Here is a 19,706-nt window from a genome sequence, read left to right on the forward strand (position 1 = left end):
TTTACAGGCTGTAGAAGCTGCCCACCCCCAGCTGACTCTTATCATACATCCTTGACCAGTTTTCTACATCTTCTGATTTTTCAAGGGAAGACACACAGATCCGCACCTGTTCTTTTTTTTTTTTTTTGAGTACAAATCCTGATTTTCAATTGGAAACTGATTCAAAACATTCTAAAACATTGTTCAGGCCCAACAACATATGTCTGTGGGTTGAATTTGGTTGGCAGTCTAGCCGGTTTTCCACGTCTTCTTGAATTTATAGCTGCTCCTAAGAAAGCAGGAGCAGAGTGTCATGATTAGAAAGAACTAGACTCCTCCAGATAACTTCCATATACAGAATAAATCTTAATAAAGGCTCAGAGACTAGCACATTAGATTATTCTATGAAAACACCATCCATTTTTGTATGGATTTTTCACTGAGGCCCTTGTTTTGCTTGTCTAACTTTCATGAGTGGGTTCCTTTTCCTAACTTGAAAGAACTGATGTTGTTCTACTGCTCATGTTCTTCAAAGCATTTTTTAACCATTAAAAGATGTCTCCAAAGGTTAACCTTTCTAAGTAATAGCAAATAGAGTCATCCTTAATTTGCCTGGTATTTGCAAAGTCACATGATATAAGATAGGGACCAGAACACGTACAATTGCATGGGTGCATTGTTGTAGGGGAGATCAAAGAGATTTGTATACCTTAGTGGGTGAAGATAATCGTAACAACAGTTTAAACACATGCACACACACGCACATGTGAAATCCACAGTGTGCTAGATGAGGAAATGTAGCATGGGTGTGGCTGTATAATTCATTTCATCGTGCAAGTTGTCTGTGAATAGATCCGCATCACTAAGTCTCAGAAGTAGTTAGGACAAAGAATGTAAGTGAATAAAGGGAGGACAGAAGGAAAAAAAAATTACTGTTGAATACTTTTTAAATAAAATAGATAATCCTGATAGCCACTTTAAAATTCTAGATATTTTAGGCATTTCCTTTTGACTTCAATGTGGCCAAGCCCAAATTCTGTATTTTGCTTTGTGAGGAGCCTAAATTAAGATAGGTATTTGGCTATACTACTTCAAATTATAGTAACACTCAATTAACTGGAACCTAGTTGGATAGATAGTATATCTAACCAGCTCCCACCTCCTACCTCCTGGGGTGAGGCCCTGAATTCCACTTGGAGGAAAGAGAAGCACCCCTTGTTTAAATCGGGGATCTAACCCCCAAACAACTCCTGGATGGAGGTTCCTGGTAACACACCTGAAGTTCTTCAAGAGATAAGGCATCAAAAGAGTCTTTTCAGCCTAAAAAGAAAAAGATACATTTTACATAATAAATACACTTGGCATATTAAAGGATATTCAAAGGCAAGAATTTAAAAACTCAATCAAAAACTTTCAATTTAAATGATGTGAACTAGTAAATATTTTTTTGCCATTTTGATATTCTTGGCTTCATGAAAGGAAGCCTCACTGCCCAAAGATTTCAGATTAAGTTTGAGTGAAAACAACGTTTTGCGGAATTTGTTTGTTCTCACACCAAACATCCTTTGATGTTTTACAAGCAAGAGAACTGTTTTCCAAATGTTTAAATTGATGTTGTTTTACTCACACTTACCATGTTCATGATATAAACATTAAAAAAAAAAAAAAAGCACTCATGCTGAAACACTCACAATAGACCCAGATTGCCTGTAGTATGATCCTGTTGGGTTTTTCCTTTATATAAAATAATTCATTTTTCAGTATCTACCTACTTAGCCACGTAGTCACTTCTCTTCTCACTTTTCCCAGCTATGATCAATACCACTACCCCAACCACCAACAAATTCCAAAGTGAAATTCATTCCCAGAAAACTTAATCGGAACAACAATATTAGCAAATATGAACTGAGTAGCAATGGGGTTTAAAAATAAGAAGATACTATAGTAATTAGTAATAATTTTAGAACAACATGGATATAAAATAAAAAAAGAAGAGCTTTATGTAATTCTAGAGATTTGTTTGTCAGCAAAGTTCAGTGTGCATCTCAATCACCGGGGTGAAGGCCAAACATGTAGTTTCTCGGGCCCCTCTTCAGTGTTGCGGGACGAGAGTCTTTGGAATGGGTAGTACCATCTGCGTGTTTATGAAGCTTCTCATATTGACACTTGAGAATCACTGCTCTATAGCTTTCTTACTCCTCACTAGTTTGGTGAGTTCAATATTAAATTATAACAAGTGATCATGGCTTTGGTCTGCACTTGCGATGCATACATCGGGTGTGTTTCCCCTTACTTACCAGTCCCAGTCCTTCAGCAAGTCATGCCCTTTCTCATGAGACATTTGCTTTGTCTTCAACCACAACTTCTGCTGGTAACCTGGTCATTCATGGCCTCATTCTCTTGCTAGGACTGAGGTCCTACTTCTCTACTGCCAGTCCCCCTTCTGGATAATTGAGATACGTCTGAACAAATAGACAGTAATCAGAACTCTGACACTTAATAGCAAACCTCCTAGTTGATAACAGTCTGCAAATCTGAACTTCTGAGTATTGACCTTCTCCGATTACCAGTGGTTGTTTTTTCCCACCTGTCTGATAAATCTTTCTATTCAACTTGGATTTCCAATTGCCAGTGTTTCTTGATATATGTGATTGTGGGACACAACTGCGCCTCTTGTCAACGTTTGTGGATAGGAGAGCTCTCCAGTATCTGTTTACTTCAGATGAAGAGCCAGATCCTGGTCCTTTCTCACCTCAATAAACCATGAGAGATGACAGGTCTTTCTAATTAAAAGAAATATATATGAATTATCTCTATAAAAGATACCCTTATCTCACAGCAAACACAGAAATTATTTCCAGAAGAATCACATTTCTAAAAATAAAATTTGAAACAACAAATCTTTTTAGAGGAAAATACAGGAATAGTCTTTGTGGTCTTGGATCAGGCAAGGATTTCTTAAGAGGACAAAAAAAAAAAAAAAAAATCAGTAAACCTAAAAGGAAATAAATGATAAAGTGGACTATCCTAAAATTTAGAATGTCTATTGATGAAAAGATTCTATTAAGAGAGTAAAAAGTAACCCACAGGTGGGAAAAGATCATTATTGCAACATATATATTTAAAAATGGCTTGTAACCAGAATACAAAAATAACCTCTACAAATCAGGAAAAGGACAAAGAACCTAAAAGAAGAACTAACAAAGTTTTTTATAAGCACTTCACAGAAGAATATTACACAGCAATCAGCCACACAAATAAACGTTTGAGTGAAATAAGCTCAGCAATAAAAAGTACATACTCTAGGTTTTCCGTTTAGATTAATTTTAAAAACAGGCAAAACTAAGAAGACAGAATAGTGATTATTTTTAGTGGGGTGGGTGGAGAGTGACTGGAAGGGAGTTTCAGGGGCTCCTGGAATGCTGAGACTGTCGAGTTTCTCAGTTTGGGTGTGGTTACATGAGTGTGTTCAGTTTGTGACAATCCTTTGTGCTTTATACACAAGCATACACACACACACACACACACACACACTATTTAAAATGTATTTTATGCATACACAACTGAGCGAGAGACTGATTTTTAAATGCATTAAAGGAAACATACTGAAATATTTTATTTTAATGGTGTCATTGTCACAACAATGGACTATATGACATTACTGTCCCATTTTCAGATATGTCCCCTTGACACTGAAATCCGATCCAATCAATCCAGATTTTGAAGACAGGAGCATTAGGGAAAGACTAATCGGATACAATAACAAGTTTGCTAAATAAAACAAATGTCAGCTGTTTGTTTGACTACTGTCAATTACTGACTCCTGTTAATTACTGTCAATCACTAATTATGCAATATGCAGCTTCCCCATATTTTAACCTGGGCTGGCCAAGGTAGAGATAGAGGGATCCTGGTGTACTGCAATCAATGCGTGATTAGATTTAATTGGCTTGATGAAAGGGCTTTGCAACTGAGTCACATCCTTTAGGAAGCAAATGCTATGGAACATGAAATCCCAGGAAACGAGCAATCACAGGTTGAAATGTACTTTTTGCCCTTGGTACTCTTCCAGCAAAGATCAGAGAACCGGTCCCGTCCAGAGAATGTCTGAGACTGCTTGTTTTGTCAGTGTTTCCTAAGACTGTGGCTGCTGAGCAACTTGTTGTACAGCCAATGTTTTCTCCTTAAGTGACATTTCATCATCCAGTGCCCTAAGATAGTCACCCTGTTTTCCCTTAATTGATACTTGTACGCAAGAGGCGGAAAATGGCTCAGCATTTCTTGCTAGATTAGGTCAAAACTGACAGAGGAAATAGAGGGAGGATTGCATTACTTATGCCCCTTATGGTTCTCCTGTGTATCTAAGGAGATTGCCATTTCATAAAATTTCTTATGCTGCCTAAACATAATTAGAATAGCACAGGCATTTTATTCCTATTTGCTTTTCAATTTTGGACTACTTACCTGATCACCGGAGGGAAATTCAGAAGCAGTTCTAACTAATTTTCACTTTATTTTTCTTCTGTGTCCTTAGGAAGATATGATTGTACCCTTTTGATATCGCTTCCTTAAGTGCTTCATTTTGTCCTTCCTGTAAAGTCTTCACCTTTCTCTTCATTTAATTGGTGACCAGAAGCATTAAACACGCACCTTGAGGTTCAGAAGGAGGTTCCTGAAGTTCTGGAGTATTTTTTTTCCCAGATCACTTCTCGGGTGCTCTTATCATAAGATCAGTGTTTACAAATAGATACTATGATATTTATTCTGATTTGAAGTTAATTGCTAAATAAAAGAGGCGTCCAGTGAGAATGCTACTGTTCTTCAGTGGTTAGGGATCCATTTCTCTGGGTGTCTTTTCACCAAATCCTGGGGATTATGCCTGAAACAAATCATCAAAGTTTCTCGGGCTCTATAAGACAACACCCAGATTCTTTACTGGAAATGGCAAGATTCTCCTCATCCAGCCCTGACTCCCTTTCCCTCGCTTTCCCACCTCCCATATTCCACCATTTGTTGTGGATGTTCACTCCTATTTTCCTTAAATCTGGTGCTCTCAGCCTGTGTTGCCCTGGACATCCCTCCTCTGCCTTTTGGATCTTATTTTTATACAACATCAAGGTCAAATGTCACCTTCACCTTAAAATGGTCCTCAGTCCCATCCTCCATTGCCCTTGTACCAGACTCCATAGTAGGCAAGCGTACTTATGTCTGCCCCCAGGGTTTTCAATAATTTTTGTAGAAACTGCGGGACCTAATAAGTCTATTTTTCAGGGTAAAGGCTCAATAAAATACTTGAAATGTAAATCAGTTTCTTTGCTCTCAATAAGATGGAGACTAAAAAGCTAAGGTGCCCAGGGGATGAGAGATGGCAACAAGATACCGTGATCTAAAAAAGATCAAGGTTGCCTGTCACACAATTTTGTCTGGGAATTATTCTACTTAAAAAATATATTTTACTTGTCATTTTCACCATTTAGAATGCCCACGGGTAATGACAATAATTGTATGACAGTTTATCCATGCAGCTGACTTGCCAGACTTTGTCAGTAAATGCAGACTATCACCCTGATTCCCGAATTAAGTTAAATAAATGCGAGGCCTTATTATCACATTTCCTATATATAACACCTGCCCAGTCAAAGACAATGTTACCCAATGGGGTGGCTATGGTCAAATTCCTTTACTGTGATGTTCTTTTCTCATTATATTTGACATTTTTTGAAACTGAGTTTTATTGCACTCTCTCCACTTATGGAAGTGGTCTGGGGAAATTAGACTTAATAGAGATGTAGAAGCCACAGGGAAAAAAAAAGAAAAAGGAAAGTGAACTGGAAGGAAACTGAAATTAAAATGTTATTTTAGTAAATGGCTGCTGTGGTGGAGTCGACAAACAATAACAATGCAAGTTAATTACTGACCTGTCAGGAAAGTGTAGTACGAAGGCTGTGCCCCACGTTCCTGGAGCTACCATGGCCACGAGTCATTTCCACAGGGAAACAAACAGACCGTGCTCTACCACAGATCAACATAAGATCTTTCCAGGGGATAGAAATGAATTTCTCACAGAAGTAATATTTGTCTGTGGCGTTTCCTTGAGCTCCTTAGCAGACCTGGAGAAACAGCGCTTCCCACACATTCTGGGAAAGGAATGGAGTCAGATTGTCACAGAGGGCTCCTGTGTGTTGAGGGGACCGGAGCTCTTGGTGGTTGGGGTGAACAGACAGCTCACTTGCCACGCGGTGAAAGGCGAGGCTAACACCCATGGGATGGGAATTCCCTGGGAGCACACTCAATGCTTGCCTCCGTGACAGTTCTCCTCACAACATCTTCAGTGGTGATCCATGTCAGGCAAGAGAGTCCTTCTATTTGGAGAAATAATATTAAGCACCTATAGGAATTTGAAAGTCAAGGAAGATTTTCTCTGTCGTCAGAACAAATAACCCTGCTAAATTCTAAGATGGTCATTAAACGCACCCATTTATAAGAAAGAAAAAAAAGGCTTATTCTGAAATGAAAATAAGGTATTCTTCATATTTTTTAAAAATTCATATTATTCTCCAAGGATGGGCCTCAGAAGGCATGAAAAGCATTGCTTTTTTTTTTCTTTTCTGCCCCAACTTATCATGCAGTAGCCATAGTTCATTGGACCTTAGAAACACTGGCCAAAGTGAGTCACACACATTTTTTTTTTAAATAAGAAATGGACTTGATCAAAGACATTTTCCAATTGATTTTGCTAGCCTATGTACACTGACATTAACTAGTTCCTATATTTGTTTTCCATTTATATATCTAATAAATGTTTATTAAGTCTCTGTTGTTTTGTGAGGAAACACAGGAAGATTTATACACACTTAAATTGAAAGATGTACATGATACATACCTAATATGGCTGTACTATGATCATATGATCTCCCTAATCTCTGTCAGACTTCTTTGGAATTCTTGTTACCTTATTTTTCCATATATGGTTTCCAGTTGGCTTGGGGGTCTATGACTAAAGCAGGGATGTTTGGAGATGCGGGACGTGGGTTCCATCCTGGAGCTACTTTGAACAGGCTGTGGCGCTGTGGGGAGAATGCTGGGTCTAGATGAGCTTCACTTTGCTCTGCTCTGAAGCATGGAGATGGTAGCATCGTGCCTCTTCAGTTTCTCCTCGCCCAAATAACTCTTCATGCACTTTTACTTTTAATGCTACTGATGGGAAAGAGATGTCAAAAATACACTTTCTAACTCAAAAGGGGAAGCTGCTGAACCTTAATGGAATTAACAGAGTGCAACAAATAATTGACAGAGCAGCTATGAAATTTATGATTAGATGAATCACCATATTCCCTCCTCTCTGGGTATCGGCTGTGGGAGCGGGAGAATCAGGCCCAGAATACCACTGAACCTCATCTGTTGAGTGGAGCCAGTTTGTGTGGCTCTTCAAAAAAGTGCATTCTCATCACAGTTTCCTGTTTTTAAAGCAGTATTGAAAGTGGAACTCATGCAATATCACAGGCTCCTTTTGCTCTTCGTTTGGTACAAATAAAATCAGGAAGTCTAGAGAAATGGTGAAGCCAGTCGTAAGTGATTTACATTTCAATTTCTCACTCAGGGAGATTTATTTGGAGAATTTTCTGAAATCAATGGATATTTTAGACACATGCAAAATGAACTAATTCTTCAATATTTTCATTAGTCATTCACCACAGCTCTCTGTGCCTCCTGTAAGAATGTAAATGCTTAAGGCAACACTGTTTCCTCTAATAAATTTTGATAATAATGATGATTATGATAATCATAATGAGTAGATGATATGTTATAGGAAGAACCAGAGGAATACTGAATAAGCATCTAGATCATAGGAAACTTAATATAACTTGTAGTTAACAAAATGTTTGAAGTAGAATATAAGTAAGCATAGAAAACTATTATTGATTTTACAATCTACTCTATGAAATAGAGAAAGTTGAGGGTCAATGGGGGAAGAAAACAGGGGTGGAACAACAAAATGATTCCAAAGGCCTGTGAATGTTCCTGGAATAATAACACGGAAAGACACAAATTGCGGGTCTTCGTTGCCTTTCTGACCAGTGCATCGTGAAATTGATACATATGTTCCTGCAAGTACCTCGAGATTCTGAGATTCAGGTAAATGCTTCCCTGAGAGTTGAGGGGAAGTCTGACCAATCATTGATGCCACTATGTGAATTAGTTTAAGTATTTCCCTCCCATCTATGTTTTAGTGATTGACCAAGAGGATGGATGTTTAAAGGAGATAGGTAAGGAAGAATGGATGGTGGGATTTCAGAAATGTTGACTCTGTAGATGAGATGGGACCTAAGTGGGAGCTGCAGTGGGGGGCTTCGGCCAAAAATGAAAAGCATCATAGGGTGTCTGGTTGAGGAACAATAGAGTATTAGGATAAGGCAAGGAGAAAATGAGAAGTTGAAAGAGGGTGACGAGAAAGGGCTATAAGTGGAATCCAAAGGCATCTTGAAAAATTTGGCCTAGAACAGCCTTCTCCACTTTGTATGAGGCTCCTAACTGGACAGATGGATGAACTCTCAAGTGCAACAGTTAAAAGTTCCACAGCCATTAGTACAGCTGTCATTTCAGCCCCTCAGATTTCCTTCCTCCTCTGTTCTCTCTCCTTCCTCTTGCACATCCCCGGATCCTGCGGGTGGGGGGTGGGGGTCCTGCACACTACTGTCTTGCACTCATTTCATCTATACAACACATTTGTATATTACGCCAAGGAAACCCCTCTTCCTTCATTGCTCCCTCAGAGTGTCTAGAATAACAGCCCCTTCCAGTCCTGGCTGGGTTAGAAGGAAGGGGCTCTCAGTCAGTCCCTCAGCCCCCCGAGAGGCTAGCAGATGACAGACTCACCCACACTGAGGTTAAATACCGTTTTCTTTATGAAAGCCATCATTTCTCTTTCCTTGAGCTTTCTTGGTACTATGTTTTTCCTTCATGGCACATTTCAATATCCACGTTATAATCTCACAGTTATTTGTGTACTTTTGCATTGCTGAGCCCTTTGTCTGAAATGTCTAACCTGTCCTGACTTAGCACCAACACCGACTGATCTTCCTTTGCAGACTTTCTCTCTCTCCACCTCCCAGTGCCACCTGAGTTTAATGCCATTGCTCCTCTCCCCAACTGGACACAACTCTACTCTCATTTAATTATTGATTTGTTTCTCCATCACCTTCACTGACCTGTAAGACACTTGATATTAAAAAAAAAAAAAAGAAATAAAGAAAGAGAATCTCCAGCCTCTGATACAGTGCATGCCACTTAGGAGACTCTCCATAAATGTTGAATGGATCATTTATTTTCTGCTGGTGGAAGTCTTTAAGAGGAGGTTTTGTGCCATACTGTGTTCTTCTCAGAGCAATGCAGTTCTCTGCAAAGTTAGAAACTGTCAAATATTTGTGAATACAAGAACAATTATGAAATAGTATCGGGTGAATGCCATTGTAGAACACAAAATACAAGGGAGGCTGAATAAAGAGAAAAACTAGAGCGCCTTGGGGTATCAACAAAATGTGAAGATGGGGTCAGATGGGAAAAGAAGTAATGGCTAGAGGAGAGAAAGTGTGAGGAGAGAGAAATCACCTTAATACCATAGTAGAGGAGAAGTCAGCCTAACAAAAATGTCTGAAGAAGGAAAATTCTGAAACTTTTTTTCTGCAGCCTGTCCCTAAGAAAATAGGTGGAGAAGTCAGATGAGAGGCCTTTTAAGTAATCCAAACTTTTGACAGTAACTCATCACTAGGCAAATAACAGTTGATTGTAAAATCATTGCAAGAATGCAAATGTTGATTTGACATTGAAATTGGTGCAGACTCTGAGGAAGCAACATGTTCTATAAATGGCACATGGCAAGGCTATGTAAATACAGTGGCTTCATGCTCTTGGTCAGAGGATAGTGGCTTTAGCCTAAGTGATTTCCCCTCACCAACATTACAAACACACCATCTTTTGAGTTTGAAAGATCAAGGCTTACACGCACTCGGAAGAGAACCCAGATTTCTCTAAAGGACTTCTTTGTTTAATCATAGATTCCCCTCAACCCCTACCCAAATTCCTTGGGATCAAGTGATACCAAAGCATTTACCTTGTTGGTTATCTGCCTAAAATTGTTGAGCTTTGTAAATCTGCAGTAATACTTCTTGAGCTCCCAGACTTTGAGTGCATCAGTAAAGTAAAAAGGATCCTACAGATCCCAGCAATCCCCTTGGCTGACCCCTTCCCTAACAATTTTTTTTCCAATGATGAACCAGAGGTCTGTAGACTTGTAGAAGACCACAAAGGTGATCAGTACAGACAGTGCTGTCACTAAGAAGTCATCATGACCCCTTTTTATGCAACCAGTCTAATTACCACGAGCCCAAGGCCACTATTACAATGACAGTCCCTCAATTTTCGTTCCTTCACTTCCCCTAACTTTATTCATGAAAGCACACCCTGAAAAATCTCGTGCTTTAATTTTTAACTTTTTAAAAATTTGAGAATAGTGATTTGACAAGATTGGACATTATACTGTGATCACCACAGGTATGGCTACCAACTGTCAACAAACAACTCTATTACAATGTTATTGGTTATATTCATTTCCGGTGACTTTTATTCCTGTGACTTATTCATTCCATAACTGGAAGCCTGTATCCTCTACTCCCCTTCACCCATTTTGCCCATCTACGCACCCTCATTCTCTCTGCCAACCATTTTTTCTCTGTATTTATAGGTCTGATTCTGCTTTTTGTTGTTGTTTATCCATTTGTTTGTGTTTTGTTTTTTAGACTCCAGGTATGAGTAAGAACATATGGTATTTGTCTTTCTCAGTCTGACTTATTCCACTTAGCATAATACTCTCTAGGTTCATCCATGTTGTTGCAAATGTCATGATCTCAGCCTTTTGGGGCTGCATAATATTCTATTGCATATATATACCACATCTCCCTTATCTATTCATCTCTCAGTGGACACTTAAGTTGCTTCCATATCTTGGCTATTATAAATAATGCTGCAGTAAACATAGGGGTGCATATATCTTTTTGAATTTTCTTTGGATAAATACCCAGTAGTATAATTACTGGATCGTACAGTGTTTCTATTTTTAGTTTTTTGAGGAACCCCCATACTGTTTTCACAGTGGCTGCACCAGTTTGCATTCCCGCCAACAGTGCACGAGGGGTCTTTTTTCTCTATATACTCACCAACACGTATTACTTCTTGTGTTTTTGATTTTAGCCATTCTGACGGGTATGAGGTTACATCTCATTGTGGTTTGGATTTGCATTTCCCTGATGATTAGTGATGTTGAGCTTCTTTTCATGTGTCTTTTGGCCATCTGTATGTCTTTTTTGGAAAAATGTTTATTCAGGTCCTGTGCCCATTTTTTAATTGGATTGTTTGCTTTTTGGTGTTGAGTTGTATATGTTCTTTATACATTTTGGATACTAATCCTTTATCAAGTATGTCATTGGCACATATCTTCTCCCATCCAGTAAGTTGCCTTTTTGTTTTGTTGGTGGTTTCTTTTGCTGTGCAGAAGCTTTTTATTTTGATGTAGTCCCAATGGTTTATTTTTGCTTTTGTTTCCCTTGCGTGAAGAGACAGATCTAGAAAAAAGTTGCCACAGTCAGTGTCAGAGAAATTACCGCCTGTGTACTCTTCCAGGATTTTTATGGCTTCAGCTCTCACATTTAGGTCTTTAATCCATTTTCAGTTTATTTTTGTGTATAGTGTTAGAAAATGGTCCAGTTTTATTCTTTTATGTGGAGCTGTCCAGTTTTCCCAGGACCTTTTATTGAAGAAACTCTCCTTTCCCCACTGTATATTCTTGCCTCCTTTGTCATAGATTGGTTGACCATATAATCTTGGGCTTATTTCTAGGCTTTCTACCCTGTTCTACTGATCTATGTGTCTGTTTTTGTCCCAGTATCATACTGTTTTGATTACTACAGCTTTGTAGTATATTTTGAAATCTGGAATTATAATACCTCCAGCTTTGTTTTTCTTTCTCAAGATTGGTTTGGCTACTCAGGGTCTTTTGTGGTTCCATACAAATTTTAGTATAATTTATTTGGGAAAACTCATGACTTTAATAGTAACATCCTCATAAATATCAAAGATTCATAGATTTGCTTTGTTATTGTGAAATACTTTCTGATTGGCTATGAAAAATTAATAGTTTCAGTAATAAATAACACACAAAATAAAACCAAAAACTTATTATCCTGTACTGGGGTATATGGAAAATGCTTTCACTTTTTTTTTTTTTTTAGCAGTTATCTATATAATACTCTATATATTATTCAAGTTAGATGTAGAGGTAAGATTCCCTATGTCTGTATTAGTGGCCGGATTTGATACATTTTAAAATCCTTCTCATCAAAGCAGCTGTTATTAGATTCCTATGGAAGAGTGGAGATGAGACTTTTTTTTTTAATCACTTGAAATTTTTATTTCAAATCTTATTGAAATAGCTCTTTTATTCTCAACTAAATGAGTTTTTATATCACTCATGTAGAAGCCTAAAAATGGAAGTATGAACAAAATAAAGAATTAAGAAACTTAAGTCAATTTAATTAATTTAGTTAAGGAATTTTCAAAACAACTTTCCCGTAAACATCTTTATGAGGTATAACTGAAATACAGTAGTGCAAATACTTATACAATTTGATTTTTAATATATGCATACAATTGTTAAACCATCACAGCAATCAAGCTAACAAACATATCCATCAGCTTTAAAAGTTTCCATGTAATCACCATAATCCATTTTTCCCTTCACACCATCTTTAGGCAATCACTGATCAGCTTTCTATAATTAAATATTAGCTTGCATATTCTAGAATATTATATAAATGAAATCATAAGTACTCCATAAGTACTTTGTTTGGCCTGGCCTCTTTCACTCAGCAATTTGCAATTCATCCATGTGGTTGCATGCATCAGTAGTCCATTCTTTCTATCGCTGAGTAATATTTCATAGTATAGATTAACTAGAATGTGTCTATTCACCAGTATGGGTCTTTTTTTTTGGAACAAAATACAGGTCCTCCACTTTTTCTGTCCATTATACTTGGGAAAATTATTAGTCTCTCTGATCTTTATTTTTCTCTTCTAGAAAAGTATGAGTTTAATGTCTATCTCATGGGAGTTTTGCAAGAATTAAATCACTATGTGCATTGCCTGGCACATAGTGAATGCTCAACAAATATTAACTTCTTTTCTAAGTTATCACTCAATTGCTTTACTGGTATCAATTACGAGGTAACACTTTGCCTCCTACTAAAATGTTTTCATCCTTTTCTAACCGTCTTAGTGTTCACTTAGCTTGAACATTACCATGATGCCAGCTAGCCCCATTGTCTGTCCAACAGCTATAGGGGTACCAGTACAGTTAGCTCCCTAAAATACAATCCTTCTTTTGGTTTATCTTGGCTTCTGTAACTGATGGCAGTTTTTTCTAGTGTGGACATATGTGCCCAGGCCAGCTCAGGAATGTCTACAGGTGAGACAGGGAGAGAACAATCAGGCCACAAGGGGGTCTGTTTCTAGAAGCTTAGGAGCTGTGTTTGCATTGCACATGTTCTCTTTTAAATGTGATGATATGCTCCTTGGAGGGGCTTGTGGAGAGGGGCCGTTGAAAAGGATTACGGATTTGGGGAAGCAACTAAAGCCCTCCTAGCCCACCCACGGATGCTGCCACCGTTGAGTTCTCTTCATTTGCTTCTCCGAATTATTGTTTCCTCACTGCCGCTCCTTTAGCATGTGCCTGCCCTGAATTTTCCTGCCTAAATCAGACTTCTTCCATTAAAACAAATATCACTAAATAAATGGTTTTGATTTTCTTTTTCTTCATATACTTCATCAACATTATGTCCAATGAAAAGCTACTGAATCTAGTTCAGTTGGCAGATGGCAGCAGACAAAGGACCTTTACTTTCCCTCCTTGGGTATTGTGAGTGGGGGTCGGGGCTAAGGCTGAGCAGCAGGCAAAGAAGGCCAAGGCAACATATTTCATAGTCAGTGGGACCAGCTTAGTTTGCCCTAACGCCAGTTCTACTCACTTAAATATGCAGGTTTTTGGTCACCAAAAAAGGCTGTGGGTGGTAGCGTGTAGAGGTGGGGTGGGATGGGGTAGGTAAAAGTTCAGTGATGTTGTGAGTGCAAACAGCATGTAGCCTAAAGATGCTTAGTTGGCATTTCTACATAAGGAAGACTATCATATTGCCATTAGGAATTCCTTAATGGAATTAGGAACGACACGAGCATGGCTGTGCTGGCTATGAACTTTGAAGTCCTCTGGCATGTATAGCGCTGTCCCCGTACAGAGGCCCCAGTTGATAAAAACAACTACACAGTAATTACCTTCTCCGCTCTTCAGAGAGGCGGAGATTGTTTGTTTCATTTTTGTACCTTAGTGATAAATAGGAACCTGCACCCCACCAAGTTTTTCTTGGAAAAGATATATTTAGAATAACATAATGCTTTTATATTTTATCAGGATAACGCTATAATATGCAGAAATCTACGAATTCTGATACCTCTGTGGAAACACTGAATTCCACCCGTCAAGGCACCGGAGCCGTGCAAATGAGAATCAAAAATGCCAACAGCCACCACGACAGGCTGAGCCAAAGTAAATCCATGATCCTCACCGATGTTGGGAAGGTCATTGAACCCGTAAGTCAAACACCCTAAGACCCCCATGTTCCCAGATACAGAATTTTGTTAAAAAAGAAAAAAAAAAAAAAAAAAGAACTACTTAGCTTTGTTTTATTTGTTTTCCTAATGTGCATGAGAAAACTGTTTTTGTAATGCATTTTATCTTGCCTACTTATAGTCATAATAATATCCCCAGTTGTGAGAGTGGAGCTGGGCTTAATCCAGAGTGATAAAGTGGATTTGGAGCTAGACTGAAGAGCACCTTTGACTCATTTTAAGGGCCTCCACTATCATGCTTCAGTGTTATAAAAATAATGAGGTTATGCTAGCATGTGGTGTTTGTACTTCCAAATACAGTACATCACTTTGAAAAGCCAGAGGCTAAAATTAGCTAAGAATGAACTGAGGGGGGAAAAAAAAATCTTTAAAAAAAATGTGAAAATCTCTTTCTTAAAATCTCCCAACAATATATAATATTGGAATTACGATTTGATTTGGAATGAGCTTAAATGGTATGGCGATGGAAGGTTTGGAGAGGAAGCCATTTTGTCTCGATAATGTGTCATTAGGAAGATCTGAAATAAAATAGTTAGAGATGAACTCTACTGCCAATTGCCTCCCTGCCCCTGCACGCATCCTGAGCCACTAAACACACTGATTGCGATGGGTCTCCTCTGGTTAATTTTCTTCCATAATGGTGGTAACTTGCAGCTGAGGCCATAGGATGTTACAAAATTATTTATGCAATGTTAGCCACTCTTTTGGACCCCAGATCTATTTTGTTTCTCACACTGAGAGCAAGAGCGGGAAATAGGTTAGCTGGGGACAGGCTGCGAGTCCCAGTCACTCTGCAGAAACATGTGAGCTATTAATTGAGTGTTCTGTTAATATCATAGGGGCCCATGAAATATTCAGCTCCCTAACTGAGTTATTAAATGAGATAAACTTGCTGAGTAGCATGTTACCGATTATATTTATTCTCTGTTTTCACTCAAATTTCAAGTGCGTGGAATTCCATCTCAAGAGCTTGAGAAGTACATGGTTTTAATCATGCTTTCTTCAGGTATTATAGACAGATTTAGCATGAGGAAGCCAGTGATTACATGTCGGGAGTGGGAGATACATCCTGAGATAAGTTACCGGAGAGATGTGTTTTTCTTTATTCACTCTCTCATTTAAAAGTATTGTCTGCCGGGAGGCACAACACTGGCAGCCTGACTTTGCTTTTAAACCAGCTAAAATGTTCCTCAACTATGAACTTGAGACAGTGGTTAGAGTAAATTATTGGAATCTCTATAATGTATTAGCAGTAAGAACTGTACCTTTGAAAAAGTTTAAAAGTTAAGTATATTTAATGATGCCTAACATATTTTATTGGCTGTGTTTAACAAAAGGCACTATGCCGCAGTTGTTTTTGACAAGCATGAAAACATCACAGCATGAGACTGCAAAAGGAATTATGGAGAGAAATTACAAGTGATCCATCTCTCAATGAATTATCCACCTCAATAGCCCGCAGAACTCAGCTACCAATTAACACCTACTTTATTACATGTTGGGATGTACTTAATAACTTTCATGTGTTTATGCACTATTACCTTGACTGATGCCTCTTGTACAATTAGGCATAATTGGCATATCAATATGCAAAAGTTAAAAGGATTAACCCTCTTAAAACTAATGAGCATTTCTGTATCCAGCTGCTAAATGAGACAAAATTAGCATTTTTCACTTTTGGGCAGGATTTTATCATGCAGTTTCTCATTGTTGATATTACCTTGTTACATAACTTTAGTTTGGGGGGTTATATGCTGGACTGCTAGAGAAGAGTTTTCCAAAGTTAAATTAGCTATAATTATCCCAGCTTTTGTTTCCGCATTCTTAGCCTGGGCAATATGTATTCCTCGATAAGGAACAAAAATAAAAGTTACTTTTGGTTATGTGTGCTCAGTGCATAATTATATAAAAGGGGTATTTTAGTGAGGATATGTCATTTCACTGAGAAAACTTGGCTCAGAGATACTGTATTGAAAGCTTGCCATGGCACTAATTTTCTTTCTGTCTTGGTTCTTTTCATCTCTTTTTTCCATGCACAATTTTCTGACTAGATACTGACAGAATGTAAAGTATTTTGGCATATTTATTCAAACAAGCCTGTTAAAGATATCTGCTCAAGCTAAACTAAGAACTTGATTTTTCAGAAGTTGGAGGTTGGGGTGAGGTCAAGGGGGGAGATCTTGAACTGAGGAGAGGTGGGAGGAGATGTATTCTAAAAATGTGTGCATGTGTCACATGCAGCATGGTTTGTTGAAACAGAGACACTTACATTTAATCTGTACAGAAAAAAAATTAGGACTACTTAGAGACACACATATATATGTTTTGCATCATATTTAATATATATGGCACATATATACTACGTGTCCCCTGGCATAACTATCATGCAAATCTAATATGGCCTTATTGGAGTATATAACGTAAGAATCTGATATTACATTCGCAACGATTTAACTTATGACAGAAAATGATAAAAGGTTCTCGGGTCCAATCAATTGTATCATTTTGTCATTAATTCATAAAATTCTCTTTATTATTGCGTTCAATTAAAAATATGTCTAACATGACTCTGAGCTCGGAACACCATATAAAACTCTCCTGGATATGTCAGAAGAGCCTATATTCTTGGTATCCTAAACAGAGGAGCAGTATGAAATGCCAATATAAACATTTATTCGACCCTGTGCTATGCAAACACAGGTGAATTCACTTATTATGTTAAAGTTTTCATTACCTAAGGGCTGCACGGAAGCATTTCCTTAAAACAGGTATTAATCCTCCATTAGTATTTCATTGGCTGTGTGCATCGTTTTCTTTAAACACCAAATGATCATTTTTTATGTAGTTAATAAGATCAATGCCTTTTCAAAATTTGAAAAGGCCACTTTGCTACCTGGCCAATGTTGGAGAGGTGGGAAGTTTGGACACGGGAGGATGTGGTTAGCAGAAAACTGCCTCTCCTTGTAAGAGAGATCTGGAGACCTCCACTTGGTGGGGAAGGAACGCTCTTTGGTCTCAGTGATTTGTTGTCTCATCCTGAGCACCGGAGTGAGACTTCTTAAAGGTGGACTGCTTATTTGTCCGAATGTGCGAAACCCAGAAGCAGACGGCTTAGTGAGCGTAAATGGGGGGCAGGTGAAGTGTGCCTCTTTAAGGGCTGAAAGGCTAATGTGCAATCCAGCAAATAGCTATTGCAAAAGGTTTAATGCGGCTTTGATGTTATTTATAAGAGGGAAGCTCCAGCCTACTAGACAGTTTAGAATAGATATTAATGAAGAGTTTAAATAGCCCAAATCAGGGAAATTGCAGACCTAGGATTTGCAGACAGGAGCAGTCTCGGCATTTAATGCTGGTGTCTTAAGCAGCCACGTGTATGAATATGCACCATTTCCATCTTGTAAACTCCACAGAAGTGCAATACGTTATTCATGGCCCTCATGGACAGGGAAATATCTTTTTATTACTGTTAGGATAAGGACTTAGGTCGAGCCATTCCTAAATGCTAACGTACATGACTCCTTCTGTTTCCATTAACAGACTGTGCATGTTCATTTTTCTTTTTTAATATATTATAAAGAAAAAGAGGAAACAATTTTCTTTTGTTTCTTACTTCTGTGATTATAGGATACTTGCCAAAGTTGTGGCTAGCCAAAAAGGCAGACATAAAAATTGCTACTAAAAATATAAGCCTTCTGTTTAGCAGAGTTTTTGAGAAATATTATGAGACTGTAGGACTTGTCCATGTTTACTTCAAATCAAGCTTATAGTTAGGTTTGAGGCTTTGTTTGTATAAATTGTCCTGAAGTGGATCCTGATATTTAATTAAAATGACACTAAATCACATTGAATTGATAAGACTTGGCATCTCAAACAAAGGTAATTGCCCGTATTGGTTTTCTGCAAAAATAGCGCTGCTTGGAAAATGTGCAGCCAACACAGACTGTCAACTCCATTTATAGATCAATATGTGAAAACCATTGATCAGGCAGGCATGTATAACAGTAACACTTTGCATTTATTTGTTGTTTTTATACCACATTAAGGCTTACAGGATTATAGGCTTCCTAAATATTTTGACTTCCTCATAAATATATGATCTGTTGCATGTTAATTAAATGAGAGTCTGCAGCCATTTCTAAAATTGTTTTTAGTTTGATGATTTCCTTTTATTGCTGTGGATCGTATGATCTGAAAATGGATTAGTTTCCTTCTGCATAAAGATTATTAAAGCTTATTTTAATGTGTCCTATTTAGTGTAAGATGTGGCTGCCTTTTTGCTTTGAAAAATATAGATACAGACAATTATTTTCTCTTAGCGAGGGGCTGATCTTTTTTTATTAACTGAGCATTCTCAGTGCTCAGGGTAGAATTATTTCCTGACATATTTTGCACACTCTGTAGATAACGGGTCTTCTTGATTTCTCCTGATAGAATGTTTTTCTGTTTTTCCTTTTCTTCTTATCTAGCTCTGTAGTACAGGCATCTGATCAAACATTATGTAGAAAATAAACTGATCATCTCAATTAAATTCTAGCCACACACAAATATAATTTGAATTCTATTTTTCTCATTCGAGAACAAGCCTTATGAACTGTTCTTATACACTGCCTTCTGCAGTTAAATCTTTCTTATCTCATCAATGTAAGGACAGTGTTTTGTTCCTAATCTTTATTGGACTATTGTGGATGACATTTGTAAGCCATTTTGGTTTATAAGGGAAGGCTAGAGGATAGTGGAGTGAGAGTCTCCATAGATCCAAGCCTCAGATATGACTACGCAATAATGTGTCTTCCACTGCAATTTTCTTTGCCACTGAGAGGTCAATTTTGTTGAGAAATCTTTTTATATCCTCTATATACATTAGGAGTGCTGCTTTCAAGACAATACTTGGCTTTATATACAATATTAAAGCAGTAATAAAAGAAACCGGATTTCAGAAAGAGAAAAACACACTCATGAAATCCAAGGGTTACCTAAGGTAACCAGTGTGCGGCATG

The 19,706-nt window shown here is 37.9% G+C and overlaps 1 protein-coding gene across 2 annotated transcripts in view; it reads left to right on the top strand.

Annotated features, from left to right (window-relative positions):
- Positions 1–19,706, top strand: part of ARHGAP15 (Rho GTPase activating protein 15) — a 599,115-nt gene that overhangs the window by 13,236 nt on the left and 566,173 nt on the right. For both annotated transcript variants that reach the window (XM_036090857.1, XM_036090859.2), the window contains exon 2: positions 14,492–14,670. In XM_036090857.1, coding sequence (XP_035946750.1) covers positions 14,506–14,670 — 165 coding nt within the window. In that variant the 5' untranslated portion in view covers positions 14,492–14,505. The remainder of the gene's footprint in view (positions 1–14,491; positions 14,671–19,706) is intronic.

The sequence above is a fragment of the Halichoerus grypus genome, chromosome 4 (genome assembly GCF_964656455.1).
Source record: "Halichoerus grypus chromosome 4, mHalGry1.hap1.1, whole genome shotgun sequence".
In the NCBI taxonomy this organism is placed as follows: domain Eukaryota; kingdom Metazoa; phylum Chordata; class Mammalia; order Carnivora; family Phocidae; genus Halichoerus; species Halichoerus grypus.